The sequence below is a fragment of the Rhipicephalus microplus genome, chromosome X (genome assembly GCF_043290135.1).
Source record: "Rhipicephalus microplus isolate Deutch F79 chromosome X, USDA_Rmic, whole genome shotgun sequence".
In the NCBI taxonomy this organism is placed as follows: domain Eukaryota; kingdom Metazoa; phylum Arthropoda; class Arachnida; order Ixodida; family Ixodidae; genus Rhipicephalus; species Rhipicephalus microplus.
Window position 1 is genome coordinate 309,585,037 of NC_134710.1, and position 17,967 is coordinate 309,603,003.

The following is a 17,967-nucleotide window of genomic DNA, read 5'->3' on the forward strand; positions in this document are numbered from 1 at the left end:
CTGCCTATACAGTGAACAGCGGGAAACAAGAAAGCGCGCTATACCGCGATTAGAAAATGGTGGTTTCACATTTGATCTCTTGCAAGTGCAAGGCGTGCGAAAAGCACTTCGATGAGAGTGGGATCATCGCGCGAGCAAGTGGCTAATCAGGGGAGTTGTGAAGACGCCACATTATGTTCCAAAACTTTTGCTGGGCTCTGTGCCAAGAATTTTCCACGGCTTCCCCACGTGTTTGTCTAGTGCAAAAAGGTCCAGAGCTCGCCCCCTATCAAGTGTCGCCGCCAACTGTCAGCTGAGCCGGATACTGTTGAGCCTGCATCGACACTGTGCATGAACCCCTTTGACACAGCTGCGGTAATGACGCTGTTAATGAAAGTGAGAATACTGGTCGCCTCTGTCTCGTTACATGCCAGTAATACGGAAGCACAATGAGTAAAATGCTAGCTGTTTTTTTTTTTTTTGTTCAAGCACTGAGATGCCCAAATGTGTAGAGGTGACATGCCGAACAGACGGAGCTATATGCAGCTCCTCACAGCTTGAAAAATTCAAAGCACACATCCGTTGCTTGTAACAGAGACTTCAGTGCTACCAATTGAAGCTTTCTAGGGTGATGGCGCACGAGACGACGCACAAAAAAAAAACTATACAAAACTTGTGCAAGCTGTGAAAGCTTGAGAAGTTACTTCTCTATATCGATGCATCATGAGCATGAAAAGGTAATTTATTGTGTCACATCTTGATGCCGCCGGCGTGGGAAGCAGTCGGTGAATTTTAACGTTTGAGGAGGCATGTAAGGCCTTTGCCTTAACAGTAAAACATTTTAAAGCAAAGGAAAACACGGCATAAGTAAGCTTCAGAGTAGAGTAAAGGACTGGCTGGAAAACTACATTGCATGACCAACCAAACTTTAAATGCACTACGGCCCCGTAGTGATAAATCAACGCAAAAAAATTACGAAAACCAGGCAAAAGCTGTATGGAGCATTGCTTGATCCTCAGCACTTACTAAATTTAAAGCACTGATTAATTCAAACTGGTTATGGTTAAAATACGAGGCTATTCTGTTATATATATCTTCGTATAGAAACACTAAATGTACATACATATCCTGAAATATTCGATATGCGCTAGCCAGAGTTGCAACCACTGCACTTCCGTGATGGGTGAAGGTCCAGGTCCACCAGAGTCATTCAAAAATTTTGATTGTCCACAAATTTTCACTAGATGCTTCAGGCAAAAAAGTCACAATTTTGCCGCAAGGGCGAAGCAATGAATGCGATAGCAACAACTTGGCATGTAACGCTGAGAACGGCAAGCAAATCCAAATGTGCAGCGTGCTGCTCACGCACAAATGATGCATGAAAACAACATACACAGGAAAAGAGCGAACTAACAACGTTTTCTGCTGGACACTTAACACGCTGTTTAAACAAAACGACGCACGATATGTAATCACAAGTACAGATGAGGGGAGACTAACAAGTGTCCCGGTTGTTTACTTCGCTCTGTATAAAAAGCACGCTCTTTTTTGCAAATGGGGCCTGTGCAGCAAGCAAAGTGACCTTTGTGGACCTGGCAACTAACTCGATCGTTCCGGTGAAAGCCAAAGGCACACGATTCTCCCCACCGAAGGATAGGCACGTGTGCACAAGCATCTAACCCCCTTCCCCATTCGCAGGACAAAGTATGTGTGGGAGATAAACATGACGCCAAGTGTGGGCGGCTTTTTTTTTTTCTTGACATTTCACATACAGTATTAGACCGCTTATAAGGTAAGTTGCGGGAGTCTCGAATAACCGCACTATAAACGATACCGCATGCCAACTGGTGCATCCTGAGAGGGCATCACTCTGTATACATGCTCACTGAACATTTTTTTTTCCTTTGCTATGCTTATAGCTTCATGTTTTTTAAATACATTACAATTTTACAGAAACTTTCAGGCTGGCTGTACTGTGCCATTGCATTCGTATTTTTCTTGCAGCACCATGGTGACCCGACAATAGGAGTATATGTCATTGATAGGTACACATACTATGCACTCATGTTCCTTGAGGAGGTCAACACCAACAACACCAAGACTATGGCCCAGTTTGTGAGTATTGAATCGATTGATGCTTATTAACTACAAGTAGTTTTTCCTTCTCTATGGAGGCACTGTATATTTTAGTTGTACTAGTTTACTTGAAGTTATGTTCGGACCAAGTACGTTTTTCACCATTGAAGGCATTTCCTGGAGCTCATATATCTTAGCACATTGAGTTCTTGCTGTTATTGGCCACTTGGCACCCCTAAGCTGATGGCATTTTGTGTTTTAATGTGGTTGCGTGAAGAGTTGTGAATGTCTGTGTGCTTTCTCGCGTTTTATTTTGTGTGCAATCGTGTGTGGAGGGCAGTTTGCCTCATGTTTCCTGTGATCGAGTACGATTATTTGGTGCACGTGTGTGTGGCAGACGTTCCTTTAGTGGTGTGATGCCGCGAAGCTTTAGTGTGCCGCTGAGCAGCTCGGACACGAAAAAAAGACTACTTTGAAGCATCAATGTATTCTCCTACAATCTACAGCTTCAAGAAGCTTATCGGGATGCGCATTATTCGTAACAGAGCACTTATTTTTGTTACAAGCAAGCGCTGATGTAGACTCGGGCCGACGGCTCGAGACAACAGCATCAAATAAATCATGTGTGCTTTTGTGGTGCGTTTCGGTTGGCCGATCCGTCAGCCCTTGGAATCTGCCCGGCAATTGCCTCTCCACGAGTGGAATCAGTTACCCTTTTCATTTCTGGTTAGTCAAACGGACAGCATTCATGGAGAGTATTGAGGCCTATACTCCACGAGTGATTGGCTCTCCTAGGGCAAACTGTTCACATATGTGGTGTAAAAGGTACTCCTAATAATGATTCGGAATAGAACCTGTAATGTGCAGCCACTAAGCGTAGAAATGCGTGTGCTTTTCCTGGGAGAGGTGGTGGCGCCAAAGAAGGCGTGAGGTGAACTAGGCCCGTCCCGCTGTTTCGACGGCACACAGCAGGCCGCATCTTGTTTTTTATCCAGTAGTCGTGGTAGTATCGTATATATAAAGAAGCAAATTCAGCTCTCTCCCTTAAAGGGCTTTGAACCACTCGGTGATGGTGTTGCGATTGTGCACGAGCCAACCACCATCAGAATTTTTCAAAATGGTGCCTTAATAGCGCAGCCGCACGGATTTGATGATTTAGAAGGGACCCGCTCGCTTCGCTTTTTTCTTTGCTAAGCTTTGATTAGTATCAGCTCGTCTCTCCTCCTGGTAGAGTGCTCCTTCTTGCTGTGTGAGGAGAAAGAGCGGTGAGCATACTTGCACAGGCTATTTTTATGAATGACATGACTAGAGGAGAATAGGGACATCATGGCCAATGCTGGGGAATACCAAAGGGCCCATAGAGGACAAGGGATTGTGTCTTGGAATTTATGGCGTGCCTGCAGTTCATAGTGCTGCCATGTTTGGCATTGTTCATTTTAACGGCATTCTGAACTTTATGCGCGAGTTTAGTCGAAATGTTAAAAAAATTATTGAAGATGCTTCAGGGACCCTTCAAAGAGGCCCCATTGACATCTCTGTCGGAGTTTATTGCATCAAGAGTTGATTGCTGAAAAAAAAATTCTTGAATCTATCAAGTATGAACAGAGTTACAAAGATTTTTCGCACACTTTGAGTGCCTTTTCTTTCATTTCAAATCTTTGAGCGTACTGAAAGAAAGCTACACAGAGGGAATCGGGGGTGGGGTTGAAAAAGAGGTAAGGAGCGACATCAGTGTACGTCACTATCATCAGTACTTTCTTTTTACCTTTTCTTTAATGTGTAGGCTCACTTTAGATGTGATAATGAGTGTACTAGTGTCGCTACTAAATAATTCTGGCCTTGTACAAACTGTGGTGCCGTCAACCGCAGAAACTATGCAGGCATAGTTTCTGCCGCAGGCAACCGCAGAAACTATGTAGCACAAGAATGTTCCAATTAACCAATTGCTGTGCCCTTCCTTCCATTGACATAGTTAGGTCTGTTCATGATGAAATTTGCCGGGAGAGGAGCTAGTGGTTTCTAGCCGGCTTTGAAACGTAATTGTAAGTTTTGTACTGTGTGCAGTGCTATAATATGTGGCTAACATATTCACAGCTTGACTACTGATCCGCAGCATTTTCTGACAATGTTCAAACAATGTTTCATGGCCCCTTTTAGTGGCAGTCTAGCTATCTTGCTATGATTTGTGGCACAACAAAAGGGTGAAGATTTGGTTCCTGCACTCTAGTCAATGTGGATACAAAAACACGTCTACTAAGGCTTTTCTAATCGGACATGAAAGCCCTATGGTTTGTAACGTGAAGTTTTTTGGATTCATTGTAGTTCTGAATATTTACTTACTAACCAAATTAAGAAGTAAATATTGATATCAATGAATATGCAAACAGCAAATGATTTCACTCAATGACAGCAAAAGCTTACATTACAATGCTGGCGATGAAGAACAGTGCAGACACAACTGAGCAAGTGCTTTGCTTAGCCTCCCATTTTAACTTGTTATTGCAGCTGGGCTAGCTTCCCTTTCATATTGTATGAGTTCCTAGGTCTATCTACAGAATGAGTTTATTCTGTCATGCAAGTTATGTTAGTCGTAATCAACAACAATTTTGTGTTGCTGTTTCTAAAAACCTTACTTAATACCAAAGCTGGTACAGTTGGCTAGATGGGAGCATAGTGTTTGGACTCAGCTTCTCCACATATGCCAACAATATTCTATGTTGCAGTTGCGTGTCTGTCCCAAGTCAGTGTGCATCTCGACAGCGGTGTCACGCAAGGACTTATTCACACGTAACCTGGATCAAGTGCCCCTGACAGACTTTTTCGGGAGTGTGCGGAATGTTGAACTCACTCAACAGAAGGTCTCACTGAAACCCCTGCCACCATCGAACTCATTTCTGTGAGTATGGCCGCGAGCTCTTATACTACAGCTGCAGTGCTACAGGCAGAGAATATGGCAACTTATGAGGATAAATTTTAGTATGATTGTTAATGAAAAATAAATAACTGTGGCATGTTCATAATCAAAGACTGGGTATGGGATGCTAAAGTGTCACTTAGTTTAGGTGCATTTGTTACACCTAGGGAGCAGTTACAGAATTGAAATAGCGGTTATTATCAAACAAACTTCTTGTTGCAGTACTTCCATTAAAGTAGTGATGAACGCGAAAACTGAGACATCGCTTTCATTTGAAACTAATGATTTTAGTGATGTGGCTTGATTTTGTGCAATATTTATGCTATACCTTATCCATAATTTTTGGTAGTAAGTACTCAGCATAGTCAGCATAACAGGTTTGTGGGGCACAAGTTCCACAAAAAAGCTTACCGTATTTACTCGATTCTACCGCGCTCTCAATTGTAACGTGCACTCGGTTTTCACGACGAGAAAAAAAAAAAAGTAAGACATCGATTGCAATGCGCACCCATCTTTCTCGTTGGCTCGCACGATCACACTACTCGGGAAAACGACTCCTTTCGGGAGCGTCTTCCATTTAAATATGAGGTACGGGGGAAGCTTGTGCCTATCTGACGTGCAACGGAGCATTGCCGTCACTCTTGTTTTACCGTGGCCCAATGTCAGCATGCGAACTTGCTTCGCCCCCTTCTTCTCGACGGTTGTGGTGCCAGGCATGTTGAAGTAAAGAGGCGTCTGATCGGCATTCCCGATTTGCCCAAGCAGGTAGCCGTTGTTGTGCCGCAAGTTTACCTCTGAAAACTGTGAAGCTTTTCTTCGTACTCCTCCGGCAAGTTTTGGCACAGGCCCGTTCTCTTTTGGAGGGAAAAGCCTTTCCTCTTCATGAAGTTAGTTAGCCAGCACCTGCTCGCTTTGAACTGGCTCCGCGTTAGCCCTTTTTTTAAAGCTAACTGCATAGCCCGCACTTGGAGTAGTTCTGTCGACACGGGCCGCTGTGCCGCTTGCTGCTCAAGCACATACTCGGCGAGCAGCACTTCAATTTGCGGAAACCGACCCTGCTGCGGTCCACTGAAGCCTTTGCATGAATCTTTGACAATCTTCTGCTTTTGCTTCCGTCAGTCCCACACGCACGTTTCGGGAACTCCGAACGACCGCGATGCGGCCAATTTCCGTCTGTTTCGGCACATGCGATGACTTTTCTTTTAAAAGCGGCATCGTGGTGCACTCGTCGAGTTTCTGGAGTCGGCCCTTCCATGCCGTCGATGCTAATGAACTACAAAATGACAAACTCCTCAGCACACGTACGAAGTGCCGCACATACATGGGAAACACATGGGCAGAAATGGCCGACGCGCCATGCCGAAGCACGTAGTGGGCGGCCATTTTCGAAATGCTGATGGTAATAGAATGACCGTATTCATTTTTTTTTTCGCATCCGATTTTAAAGCGCATGCGATTTATGAACTCGCTTAACCGGAAAAAAGGTGTGCGTTAGATTCGAGTAATTACGGTAATTCCTGCTCTAGTTATGCATTATATTTATAAGTGACTCAAATGCTATGTTCACATATTACTGCTTCCCAACTAAAGGCTATGAGTGCAAGCTATACTCCAGAGATGTCTCACCCCATCATTTTGGGATGCTGACAGTGTGTTTCATGTTGATTCTAACAAAGTACTGTTATGATTAAATACTACTGAAAGGTGCATAAGTTTTGAACCTTATTGTAAAGAAACATCTAAAACTGAAAATATTGACGCACATATACATGTGGACAAAACGACAATGAGGGGATTTAGCAGACACTATATAGTAGGCCTCTGGATGTTCGAAGACAAAGGATGCGATCTTGCTGTTTAGCTGCTTAGAACACACTGTTATCACTTTGCCAACGTCTGCCTGTCTTCTGTTCGCATTGTACCGCGATAATATTTTACTATCACGACTTTAGGCAAGCTCTTAAACAAGTAGAGACTTCTTACAGCTGTCAACAACAATACTTTCATGTATTAAGTTCTTGCATTTTCAGTCAGTACATTGATGAGGCAAACATTTTATGCTCCAGCATGAAAATCTCAGGCTTTAGACTGATTGATGGTTTGCGATAGTATAAAGACTTGACTGTCCACATGGCCTTCTTTTATTCCCATCAGTAAATGTTTCATTAGATAAATGCATTATCAGCCCGCTAAGTGGATACTGGGTACTGATTGCACACTGGGTATTTAGCAAAGTGCAGTGCAAGCTCTTGTGGGCAATGATGAAGTGAAGTGGCTAGAGACTAGCACATTTATTCAATGTTCTGTGAGTTAGTAAAGGAAAAAGAAGGTACTGGAAAGCTTCTGTCTCATTGATGCTACTTGTCTTCATTATATTCTTGCCATTTTATGGTTGAATTTTATGGAACAAACAATAAAGTCCTTCTTAGCAGCATACATAAAGAATTGTGAGGATATTAACTACCAAATGTTCACTGCTATAAGTAATGTGTTGCTGGCTTAAAAAAAAGTTTTGCAGCATTTTGGTTAGAAGTGTGTAACACTTTGGCAGGTATTTCGGAGCTTTGATGAAAGCCGAATTTTTCAACAGGATGGCAAACTTGAAATTCTCCTGACAAAGTATGTGCTCCTCAACTGAGACTTCTCAATGAAATCATTGCACTCGTTCTTGACTTGTAAATTGCTGTGTGACATGACCTTTTGTAATTTTCAGAGGCAAACCACAAGAAAAAAACATCACTGTCAACCAGAAGCAAGGCTGGCAAAAAATTAGGCAGTTTTCGTTCCTTTCATAGCGAAGCCACATGAACTTGGGGGATGTCTGCGCAATGACCAAGGATAGGTCATCGCTATTTCATTGTACAGTCATGCACAAACTGTAGATAAGCACACTTGTACCAGCTTGCAAGTTATGATATTTAATAAAAAAAATGGAACTATCAGAGTGCCTAGATTCCATTATATGTAAAGGAGCCCCGACATCAAATTTCAGAATCGAGATTTGTCCTTCATTCAATTGCTTGGTGTGGATAAATCGTCTGCGCCAAATTTGAGTTGTGTCCGTCGCGTGGACGTTATCTTATTTCGACGGCAAACAGCTTACAATAGCTTAATAGAAAATAGAGTGCCTTGCGACATTGACACTAGTGCTACATGTTCGGTGTGACACATTTCACACATGCCATCCTGAGTGACGATGCGCTAGTAGCGATGACGTCTACGATCCAAGTGTTCTTATCATGGCGCTAACTGGCGCGAAAGCCTGGAAACGCACTCACTCGCCATGTCTGATTTTTGTCACACCACTTTGAATGATTTCGTAAAAGTATCAAGATGCAAACCACCTATAAAAAGATGGCGAAAGAAAAGAGCATGATTCAACGAGTGCTCGTAGGTCAGGTGTCGTGGAGCTGTTGTGAGTTGTAGTCATCTGGTTTCGAAGCACGAAAAAAGCGCAATGAGGATGTCTTTTCATTACGCGCATGTTACACACCAACACGACCACAAGCTATCAAACTGGAACAGCGTATAGCAGATATCACTTATAAGTAATATGCAAGTATCATTAATAGTGAATTTTAGTTCGTCTACAAACCCCTTTGTGTCTGCTGTTGTGACCCTCGTCCATGGGCGCCATGCTCGCCATGAGAAGCAGAGCCGAGCGACGTTCCCACGTCCGGGAGCCCCTGTGCTCTTCTCTCGGAAGGAGCCTCAAGCAGCAGGAAGCAACAAAGGGATTATGTGGCAACTTTGACTGTCCGTGTGCCAATATCCCTACATGGCTTGTTTAGCGAGACGGCGAAGCAGCTTGACCGCACAAGTCGCTAATCCTTTGCTGCCCTTCCAGGGAAGGGCGGAAGCAGCAACCCAACCGCCAACTTGTTCCGGGAAGGAACTCACTCCCCCTCTCTTCAGTGAAACTGACCAGAGGAGCATTGCGTCAGGAGGTGCAATTACTATTCGGCGACCTTGTGTTATTGTGTCTTGTGTGTTAATGGTGTTACAATCAAAGAGCCCGACAGGGCTTAAAACAACGCTTCAAAGTGCTGGACGTTGCTCTGAACCATGGTTTAACAGTTCATCCACACCACACTCGTGGTTCACGGAACTCCTAACCTCTATGCTGTAAATAGTTGTAAATAGCACCAGTAAACCAGTTTGCTTTTCGTATCCCCAACTTGTCAGCATTAGTTTCCTCCACCAGAAGTTGCACCACGCGAGTCCGGGTCTTACGTAACCCTGACATCTTGGCAGCCCACGTCTTAAGGGACGCTTCGGGTAGGCCCCGGTCTGCAACAACTGGTGAAGAGCGCTGGGATTCTAAGCTACAAGTGACAGCAACAGTTAGCCCACAGGAAGCAGCTGTCTCGAGACATGGATCATATATGGGCGAGTGCTTGGCTTTTTCTTTGAGTGAACCAGGTTTTAAAATAGGGTAAATTTTGGAACTGGTAGTTAACTTTGCCGAAAGACTCAGTTTCGTTGTTTCGGGAAGTTATGTTCGGAAGTAGCGAGCACTCAGTACGATCATGGACTTACGGGAACTGCACAAGCCAGACTTGTTGCTGTTGTGTGAGGAATCGGGGATCGATACAAAGGGTTTGTCACGAAAACCCGTAATCATACAAGTGATTAATGATTTGGGGGCTGACGATGAGGAGCTTTGTGAAGCATAGGACTGTTACAATGTTGGCTCAAATGCAGCGCCCCCACGCGGCGGTGATAGTTGTGTTGGGCTGTGCAAGTCTGGCACTGTGGGGAGGGGGGGGGGGGGCGTTTTGGAAACAATATAGACAGTTCGTTCTGGGCAAAGGGCTCAACATGTTCTCATGTTCTTCGCGGGCCTGATGGCCTACTGTTCACGGTATCACTACTGCCTGGCCATCCGTTAAGCTACACATGTAACAACTGCCGATGAGCATGAAAGGAAGTTTTATGTAAGTCTTCGTTCCCGCACCGCTCTGCCATCTGTTCACCATGCCAAGTTTCGGCAACCTCGAGCCATTCGAGGGGGGAGGAGACGACTGGCGCTGTTATGTAGACCGGCTCAAAGCATTTTTCCTGGCGAATGATGTCGCCCCAGACAAGCGTACTGCCGTGTTCATCAGCTGCTGCGGGCAGAAAACGTATGCTTTGCTCCGCAATTCGGTCAAGCCCGCCAAGCCCAGTGACAAGACGCTGGACAAGATTCTTCAAGTTCCTGGAAGCCATTATTGTCCGAAGCCCTCTGCTGTCGTGCAGCGTTTTCGTTTCAACTCGCGCGTTTGTGCGGAAGAGGAATTCGTCAGCAATTTCATCGCAGCACTAAGAAGCCTGTCTATGCACTGCAACTTCGGGGCTGAACTCGAAAACATGCTCCGCGACCACGTTGTGTGTGGCATAAACAATGTGAATGTCCAGACAAGACTTCTGGAAAAACCGGATCTCACCTTCAACGATGCCGTGCAGACCGCCCTGGCAATGGAAGCAGCAAAAAGGTACGCAGGTTAGGTAGCGCAAGCGAACACAAGCAGCGCTTTCTCGACTCATCGTGTCTCGTCAGGTTCTGGGGGCGTAACCTGCTACCGCTGCGGGGACGAATATCTTGCATCAAAATGCAAGCATGTGAAGAAAATCTGCAATTACTGCCACGAACGAGGTCATTTGGCGAAGGTGTGCAATTCGAGACGAAGGGACAGCCAAGCCCAAAGCAACAGCCCAAGGCACGTTCGTTCTCGGCTTGCAGTTCACCGTCGTCGAGTAACCGTCATCGTGTTAATACTGTACGCAAGCAGGACGTCGCTATCACTTCATCTTACGAAGTTTTTGACATGTGGCCGGTCGACTACGACGTGCCGCCTTTCACCGTTACTGTTGACGTTTGCGGCAAGCCGCTCCGCATGGAAGTGGACACTGGGGCAAGTGTCTCTGTCATGGCCAAATCGCGTTTTCTTCAGCTTTTTCCTTCGGTTCCTGTGCAGCCGTCACAAGTGCTTCTGCGAAGCTATTCCAAGGAACTAAAAAAGGTTCAGGGCAAAGCTGACGTCAGTGTGAAGTTTCATGGCAAGGAGACCGACCTACTTATTTTTCTGACCGGAGACGAATCGCCCACTCTTCTTGAACGCAACTAGATGCGTGAGCTGGGCATCGGCGTCTCCGATGTTGAAGTGAACATCCGCGCACTTTCCGACGTCAAACACCTAGTCCAAGACTACGCCAAAGTGTTTGAAGAAGGCCTGGGTACATTCAAGGGTGCTAAAGCTTCTCTACATGTTCCTTCAGATGCTCCGCCTCGCCCCGCCGCGGTGGTCTAGGGGCTAAGGTACTCGGCTACTGACCCCGCGCGGGTTCGAATCCCTGCTGCGGCGGCTGCATTTCCGATGGAGGCGGAAATGTTGTAGGCCTGTGTGCTCAGATTTGGGTGCACGTTAAAGAACCCCAGGTGGTCTAAATTTCCGGAGCCCTCCACTACGGCGTCTCTCATAATCATATAGTGGTTTTGGGACGTTAAACCCCACATATCAATCAAAATGCTCCGCCTCGGTTCTTCAAGCCACGTCCACTGCCGTATGGACCTATTGTTCCTGTGACCAAAAGGGATGGACGCATCAGAATCTGTGGAGACTTTGGTGTCACCATAAACCCAGTGGCAACAGTGGAGCAGTACCACATTCCAAGGATCGAGGACCTGTGGACTGTGCTTGCTGGAGGTGAGAAATTTACAAAATTGTATTTGCGAGATGCGTACCAGCAAGTTGTCCTTTACGAGTCCTCTGGGGAGTAGGTCACTATTTCGACGCATATGGTGTTATTTCAGTACACCCGGTTTGCCTTCTGGCGTCTCATCTGCACGAGATGGAGAACTTGTTCAGGGTAGCAGTCTACATGGGTAGCCCCATGTAGCAGTCTATTTCGAGGACATTCTTGTGACTGGTGCAAATGATGCTGAGCACCTTCGCAACCTTCGTGCTGTGCTTAGCAAGCTTCAGGAATCTGGCCTCAAGCTGAAACTTGAAAAATGCCATTTCTTCGTGCCACAAGTTGAGTATCACGGGCACATCATCAGCAAGGAAGGCTTTTCCCCGAATGTTGACAAGGTAGCAGCCATTCTGCATGCACCTGTGCCTCAGGATGTCAGGGAACTTCAGAGTTTCTTAGGACTTGTAAACTTCTACAGGCGTTTTTTACACAATCTTTCGTCACTTCTTCGTCCACTGCATTTGCTTCTTTGTGAAGGGAAGAAGTGGCAGTGGGGACATGAACAACAAGATGCATTCAATGCCTGCAAGCACTTGGTGACATCAGCTCCAGTTCTTGTGCATTTCAACCCTGCCAGGCCTGTTTGCCTCAGCCGTGACGCATTGCCTTATGGTATAGGTGCAGTTCTGGCGCACAAATATGCTGATGGCGGGGAACATCCCATTGCTTTTGCCTCGAGGAGCTTGTCAAAAGCAGAACAAAACTACAGTCAACTCGACAAGGAGGCACTGGCTTTAGTGTTTGGTGTGGATCGGTTTCACCAGTACTTGTGGGGCATCTCATTCGAAGCACACACTGACCACAAGCCACTTCTTGGACTGCTGGGTGCCAACATGCCTGTTCCCGTGCAAGCTTCGCCTCGAGTGGTCAGGTGGGCCACCCGGGCATCGAGAAGAACAAGACGATTGCCAGGAGCCATGTTTGGTGGCCAGGCATTCACAATGACATTGCCAACAGCGTGAAGAGCTGTGCTACTTGCCAGACTCAACATCGAGCTGCACAGCCTGTTCAGCAGACGCCGTGGCCTTTTCCACAGCGACCCTGGTCAAGGCTTCACATTGATTTTGGGGGACCATTCCTAGGTCACACATTCTTGGTTATTGTGGATGCGTTCTTGAAGTGGATAGAAGTCTTTTCTGTGTCTTCCACATCTGCAGAAGCTACCATTTCTGCATTGAGAATTGCATTCGCTCAGCATGGCCTGCCTGATGTCATAGTTTCCGACAATGGTCCTGCCTTCCCCAGTGCCCAGTACCTTGAGTTCTTAACTCGAAATGGAATACACCGCATGCTTGTACCGCCGTATCACCCTGCCTCAAATGGTGCAGCTGAACGAGTTGTACAAACTGTGAAGAACAAACTTGAGGTCTGGTTCTGGGAACTTCCAAACGCAGATCTCCAGGTTTCTGTTCCACTATAGGACCACACCACATGAAGTGACAGGTCGGCTACCGTGTGAACTCTTGAAAGGAAGAATGTTCAAGACTCCATTGGATGTCCTCAGGCCAAGCCTGCAGACATCTGTATTCCTAAAACAGCTCAAGCAGAAGTTGTATGCTGACAGAGGGTCCCGGCAGGCTGCATCACTGCAGCCAGGTGATGACGTGTACGCACGAAACTTTCGCAGGGGTACACCCTGGGTGCCTGCCAGTGTTGTGGACGTCGCTCCGTCATCAGCTAGTGTCCGTTTTGAAGATGGCATCTTGGGAAACCGGCACAGCGATCACTTGCGCCTTGTGCAGACAGAAACATTGGCCTCTCCTGAAACTGCTATCGCTGCAGCTCTACCACAGTTGGAGCCGCCGCTTCTTCATGCACCAGCTGTTCCAGAAGTGCCTTATCTGGAACAGCTACCTGGAACTAGCTTCTCTGGGAGTAGCTGTGCCACGGAGAGCGACGGGACTGCGTTCAACAGTGGTGTGCATGTGAACAGTGACTCTGTCGTGCCTACGCCTAGCATGCTGAAGTTGCGATGTGGCACGAGGACTAGGAAACCGGTGAATAAGTACTCCCTGTAGTCTACCTCCTAAGAGGGGAGGAGTGTTACAATGTTGGCTCAAATGCAGCGCCCCCACGCGGCGCTGATAGTTGTGTTGAGCTGTGCAGGCCTGGCACAGCGGGGGGGGGGGGGGGGCAATGGTGAAGACTGTCGCACGAGATTGCGATCCGCAAACGAGAACTTGAGTTGAGGAATAGGTCGGCCAGTAGTCCCCAGCAAGTGGTACCTTATCGCATCTTGAAGGCAGAGTTCTGGATGTCTAGGTACATGCAGCCATATACGGATTCAGGAAATATTGGCTTGTACTTTATGATGTTTGAGCAGAAGTGCGAGCAACTGTCATTGAAGCGAGACACATGGTGTCAAAGGCTACTCGCGGTTCTGCCCTGTGAAGAAGATGATGCTATTGCACGACTCAGTGAGCAGGACGCGAACTACGAGGTAGTAAAAGCAGAGATGTTCCGTATATTCGGAACATCTGTTTGCAGAAAAGAAGAGCAGCTCAGACAAGAGTCTGAAAGCGAGGCGCGTGGGGAAGCACTGGACGTTGAAATGCGTCATGAAGCGCTAAAACCAGAGATTGCGACAGAAAAGGGCCTGGGTATTCTAGAAAGCATCAAGCTAAAGCATGCGGAAAGCGAGGCCTTAGCCAGTCTAGAGGTCGAGGCGGTATCAAAAGACGGTCCTTTCGAGGATTAGGTGGGTGCTAGCAGCCCTAATGGGCTGAGTAAAGAGCTAGAAACCTTCCTTGTGCCTCAAGAGGACGCTTTGAGAGCGTCAAAAGTAGACATGGTTAGCACAGTGGCTGATGAGAGCAAGAATCCGACGCTTCAGAAGAGCAGCGATGCCATCTGAGAGGGCCCAGTTTATTTCATCAGTGTTGACAAAGATAATTTGGCCTGACAGCCCGTCGTGATGCAGAGTTCAAAAAGCGCTCGCGAGAGGGAAGATCTAGCATAAGATCTGACGAGCTTTCCAATCCCTCAGTTTCCGACGAATCGAGAGAAAGGAGGCAAGAAAACATCGCCGAAAAAGAAAAAAGCGAAAGTGTTCGGTATCGCGTAAGCCTAGGACAGGTCCCACCCCGCCGCGAGAAAGACGAAAGGGTAGGCCATCAGATGGTTTGCAGAAATGTCATTTTTGGCACCAACGGCAACACAAGTGTAGAGGGGGAAAACGAGGTACGAAACGCGACTTCAAGAAAGCGACCTTGTCGAAGGGTCAAAGGCGAAAGAGCACAATGGACAAATACCACCTGGGGGCGAACACAAAGAGAATGGCCCAGGCTTCCTTCCCCCCTGTATCTGGCGTCCCTTTCAAATTCCTGAGGGGAGCCGACCAAAGTGTAAAATGAGATATGACGGCAGTGAACAGCTTACAGTTTGTGCATTTTGTAGTCTCTGGCATGCTCGGAAACCGCCAGGAACGTGACCCCATTGTGTGTGATTCAAAAGAATCTAGTTGAGAAAAAGGGGCGGTCAGTTTCAGCAATTGTGGCACAGGCGTGCTAATTGTGGTTAGTCAGTGTTACCTTGTAGATGCACATTTCAGCCATTGTAATTTTGTAGATTAGTGATTTGGTGTAAAATTTTTAGAAGAAAAGCCGCCGAACTAAAGGTTGAAGATAGCATCACAGTTCATTAATCATTAGGACGAATATGTGAAGAAGTTCAAAGCCAGAAAATTACGTTATTTTTATACTGTTTTAAAGATTTAGTGTAATATCGTATGCCTTCAACTGCCATGTCGATTTGGAGTGAATGAGCATTTGAGAGAAGATAACAGCATAAAACTAATGATTTCATGACCACGATTATGCTTGGCACGAAACTGTGGAGTTTTCGTTACGCGCTATGAGAATGAGTTATATAAATCAATAAAAGTGATTCTTATTCGCCCCTCAGTTGCATTTTAGGTCGCGAATCACTACTAGGGGTCGATAGCTACTGGTTAATGCAAAAATCTTGACATGAATAAATTTGATGTCGGTGCTCCTTAAAGGCCGACTCCGGTGATTCTTTGAAGTCAGTGCATCTCAATGAAGTTTGCAAGGTACATTCCTTTGCACATTTCCATTTTTTATGGCAAATCACAGGTGTCAGAGATGCGCTGATTGTTTGTAAATGAATTTTAAAGATTGCCTCAAAACGCTCACAATTCCGGCAACACTGTCTGGGTGACGTCTAGTTTGGCACGTCATTGGCATCACTAACTTTGGCCGCTACGGCGCTTACTGTCCTGGCCACAGTGCGACGCCGGCGGTGTTTGCTAGGGAAAAGCTTCCTTCCTTCCTCCGTGGTGCTTGGCCGGCACTTAACTGGCTTGGCACGCGATTTTCTGTTACCGGTAGATAGGTGTGCGATGGGTGGTAGTTGGTGTTGCATTGTGGGCTGCACAAACCACTCACACAAGATGCAGAGAGTTTCCTATCCGAGCTTTCGAGGTGAGTGCTCACTGTCGTAAGGGAATCAGCGTGATCAGGAAGGACAACTGGTTTCCGAGCGAAACGGCAGGCGTGTGTTCTTATCATTTCTCACTAGAGTAATATACTTCTGAGTCACCGCTGTCTGACAGATTTGAGACACTGTCAGTCTCGGACATGTCAGCCGATTCTCGGCGTGTTTACCTCTGCTCCAAGTGCCTGCTCGACACCGCTTTTATAGTTCTTCATACTTCGCGCAGGTGGGACCATCATGTCTTGCACGACTTCCGGCTTTTACCAAATAGTACGTCATACGTAGACAGCGCCCTCGATTGGGTTTCGGTATTGCGCTTTTTCGCTTATTAAAAATTTTCAAATTCGCTGAGCATTTCAGCTATCTGGTGCGTGACAAGAGTGTCTTAGAAACATAGAAGCTCCATTGCCCTGACATGGTAAAAAAATTGCCGGAGTTAGGGACATTAAAGTGAGACAATAAGTTTGCTCAGAATAATAAATTATATATAGTGAACTCTCATTTGAGTGAACATCAAGGGGCCATAGGAATACCTGGTACACTTAACAGAAAATGCACTGAATATTTACTAGAAAATGGAACAGCATTGGGCACAGCAGAAATAAAAGCGTGTGAAATAAAATTTATTTTGATAAGAATTTGTAATTTTCATCAGGACTGGTGGCTTTAAAGTGCAAGAATTAGAGACAAAGCTGTCCAGCTACTCTGTTTCTGTGTATTGTGTGCTGCACTGGCACAGCTTGAGCTGTGACATGAGGCCTCGCAACTTTCTAACATATCCTACAGTCAGGGCTATATAGTATGAAATTTTGACTTGCCTTAGTCGTTACAACTTGTTCGTCACACTCCATTTTTTGGTTTCGGGTGAACACTGGGAACAATTTGCAAGTCAGATAGCTCTGCGCTAATAATGAAGCGCATGTGACTCGCTTTTGTCTTCCACACGGCCTCCTTGCCTCGGTGGAACTGCATGCACACATGGTGTTGCACTGCCACCGCTGGATAAGTGATTTGGGGGGGCAGCATGCACGCATCGGCTACGCCAGTGCTGTAGAGTGCAAGACTTCATTGAATTGACCTCCAGAATGAGCCTAAATACGTAGATCAAATTTGTTTAACTTAAATATTTACTATTCAGAAGATTTTGCATAAAATGCATCAGAAAACCATTGGGGATTTTATAAAAGTTTGTTATTCTGAAGTATTCGCTGAATCGACGTTTGTGCAAGTGAGAGTTCACTGTACTCTCAAAACTCTAGTGTCTGAAAATTCATGACCATAGATTTATTGATAGATTTTAGAAATTTCCAATGGGTACGTCATGGATTTCAGAGTGCTTTTCCTATTTTGGACAGATTGGCTCAACAATGGGTTGGAACTTGGCATGTTAAGCTTTTGGCCCTCAGAAGGCCATGTACTTCATTTTCACTTTTGAGGAACTACACAAGTTTTAGTTAACAGTTAAAATCTATGACATCATGGAAACTGTTGCAAAAACTGGCGTTGTCACCTGCATTTTTTTGTTTGTTTTCTTATTTACCAGGCGTCTCTTTGTCACAAGCTTGGTGTCTTCGGCATTACAAAATGGCAGTTTACTACTATGCTGAAATTTTATCTTAAGTGTCCCATTCAGTGCCTTATATTCAGAAAGTGTGCACATGACTTCTGCACATTGGCAAAATGAACACCTTTTGCTCCTGTAACCTCAAACTCAGTATTGCTTCAATCAGAAGGTATGATGAAGGGAAGAAAAAATGTTGGTAACATGTCTACTCACATCTGTTTGGCATTTATAAGACACGTCA

General features: G+C 45.9%; 1 protein-coding gene across 2 annotated transcripts in view; it reads left to right on the plus strand.

The window, feature by feature from the left end:
- LOC119161324 (GPI-anchor transamidase) overlaps positions 1-7,911 on the plus strand; it is a 38,153-nt gene extending 30,242 nt beyond the window's left edge. The window contains exons 7-9 of one of the 2 annotated variants that reach the window (XM_075879490.1): positions 1,984-2,094; positions 4,779-4,951; positions 7,521-7,599. In XM_075879490.1, coding sequence (XP_075735605.1) covers positions 1,984-2,094; positions 4,779-4,951; positions 7,521-7,584 — 348 coding nt within the window. In that variant the 3' untranslated portion in view covers positions 7,585-7,599. Of the gene's footprint in view, positions 1-1,983; positions 2,095-4,778; positions 4,952-7,520; positions 7,600-7,682 lie in introns of those variants that run through there. The other variant, XM_037413735.2, reaches the window with a different exon arrangement.
- Positions 7,912-17,967: the final 10,056 nt, after the last annotated feature.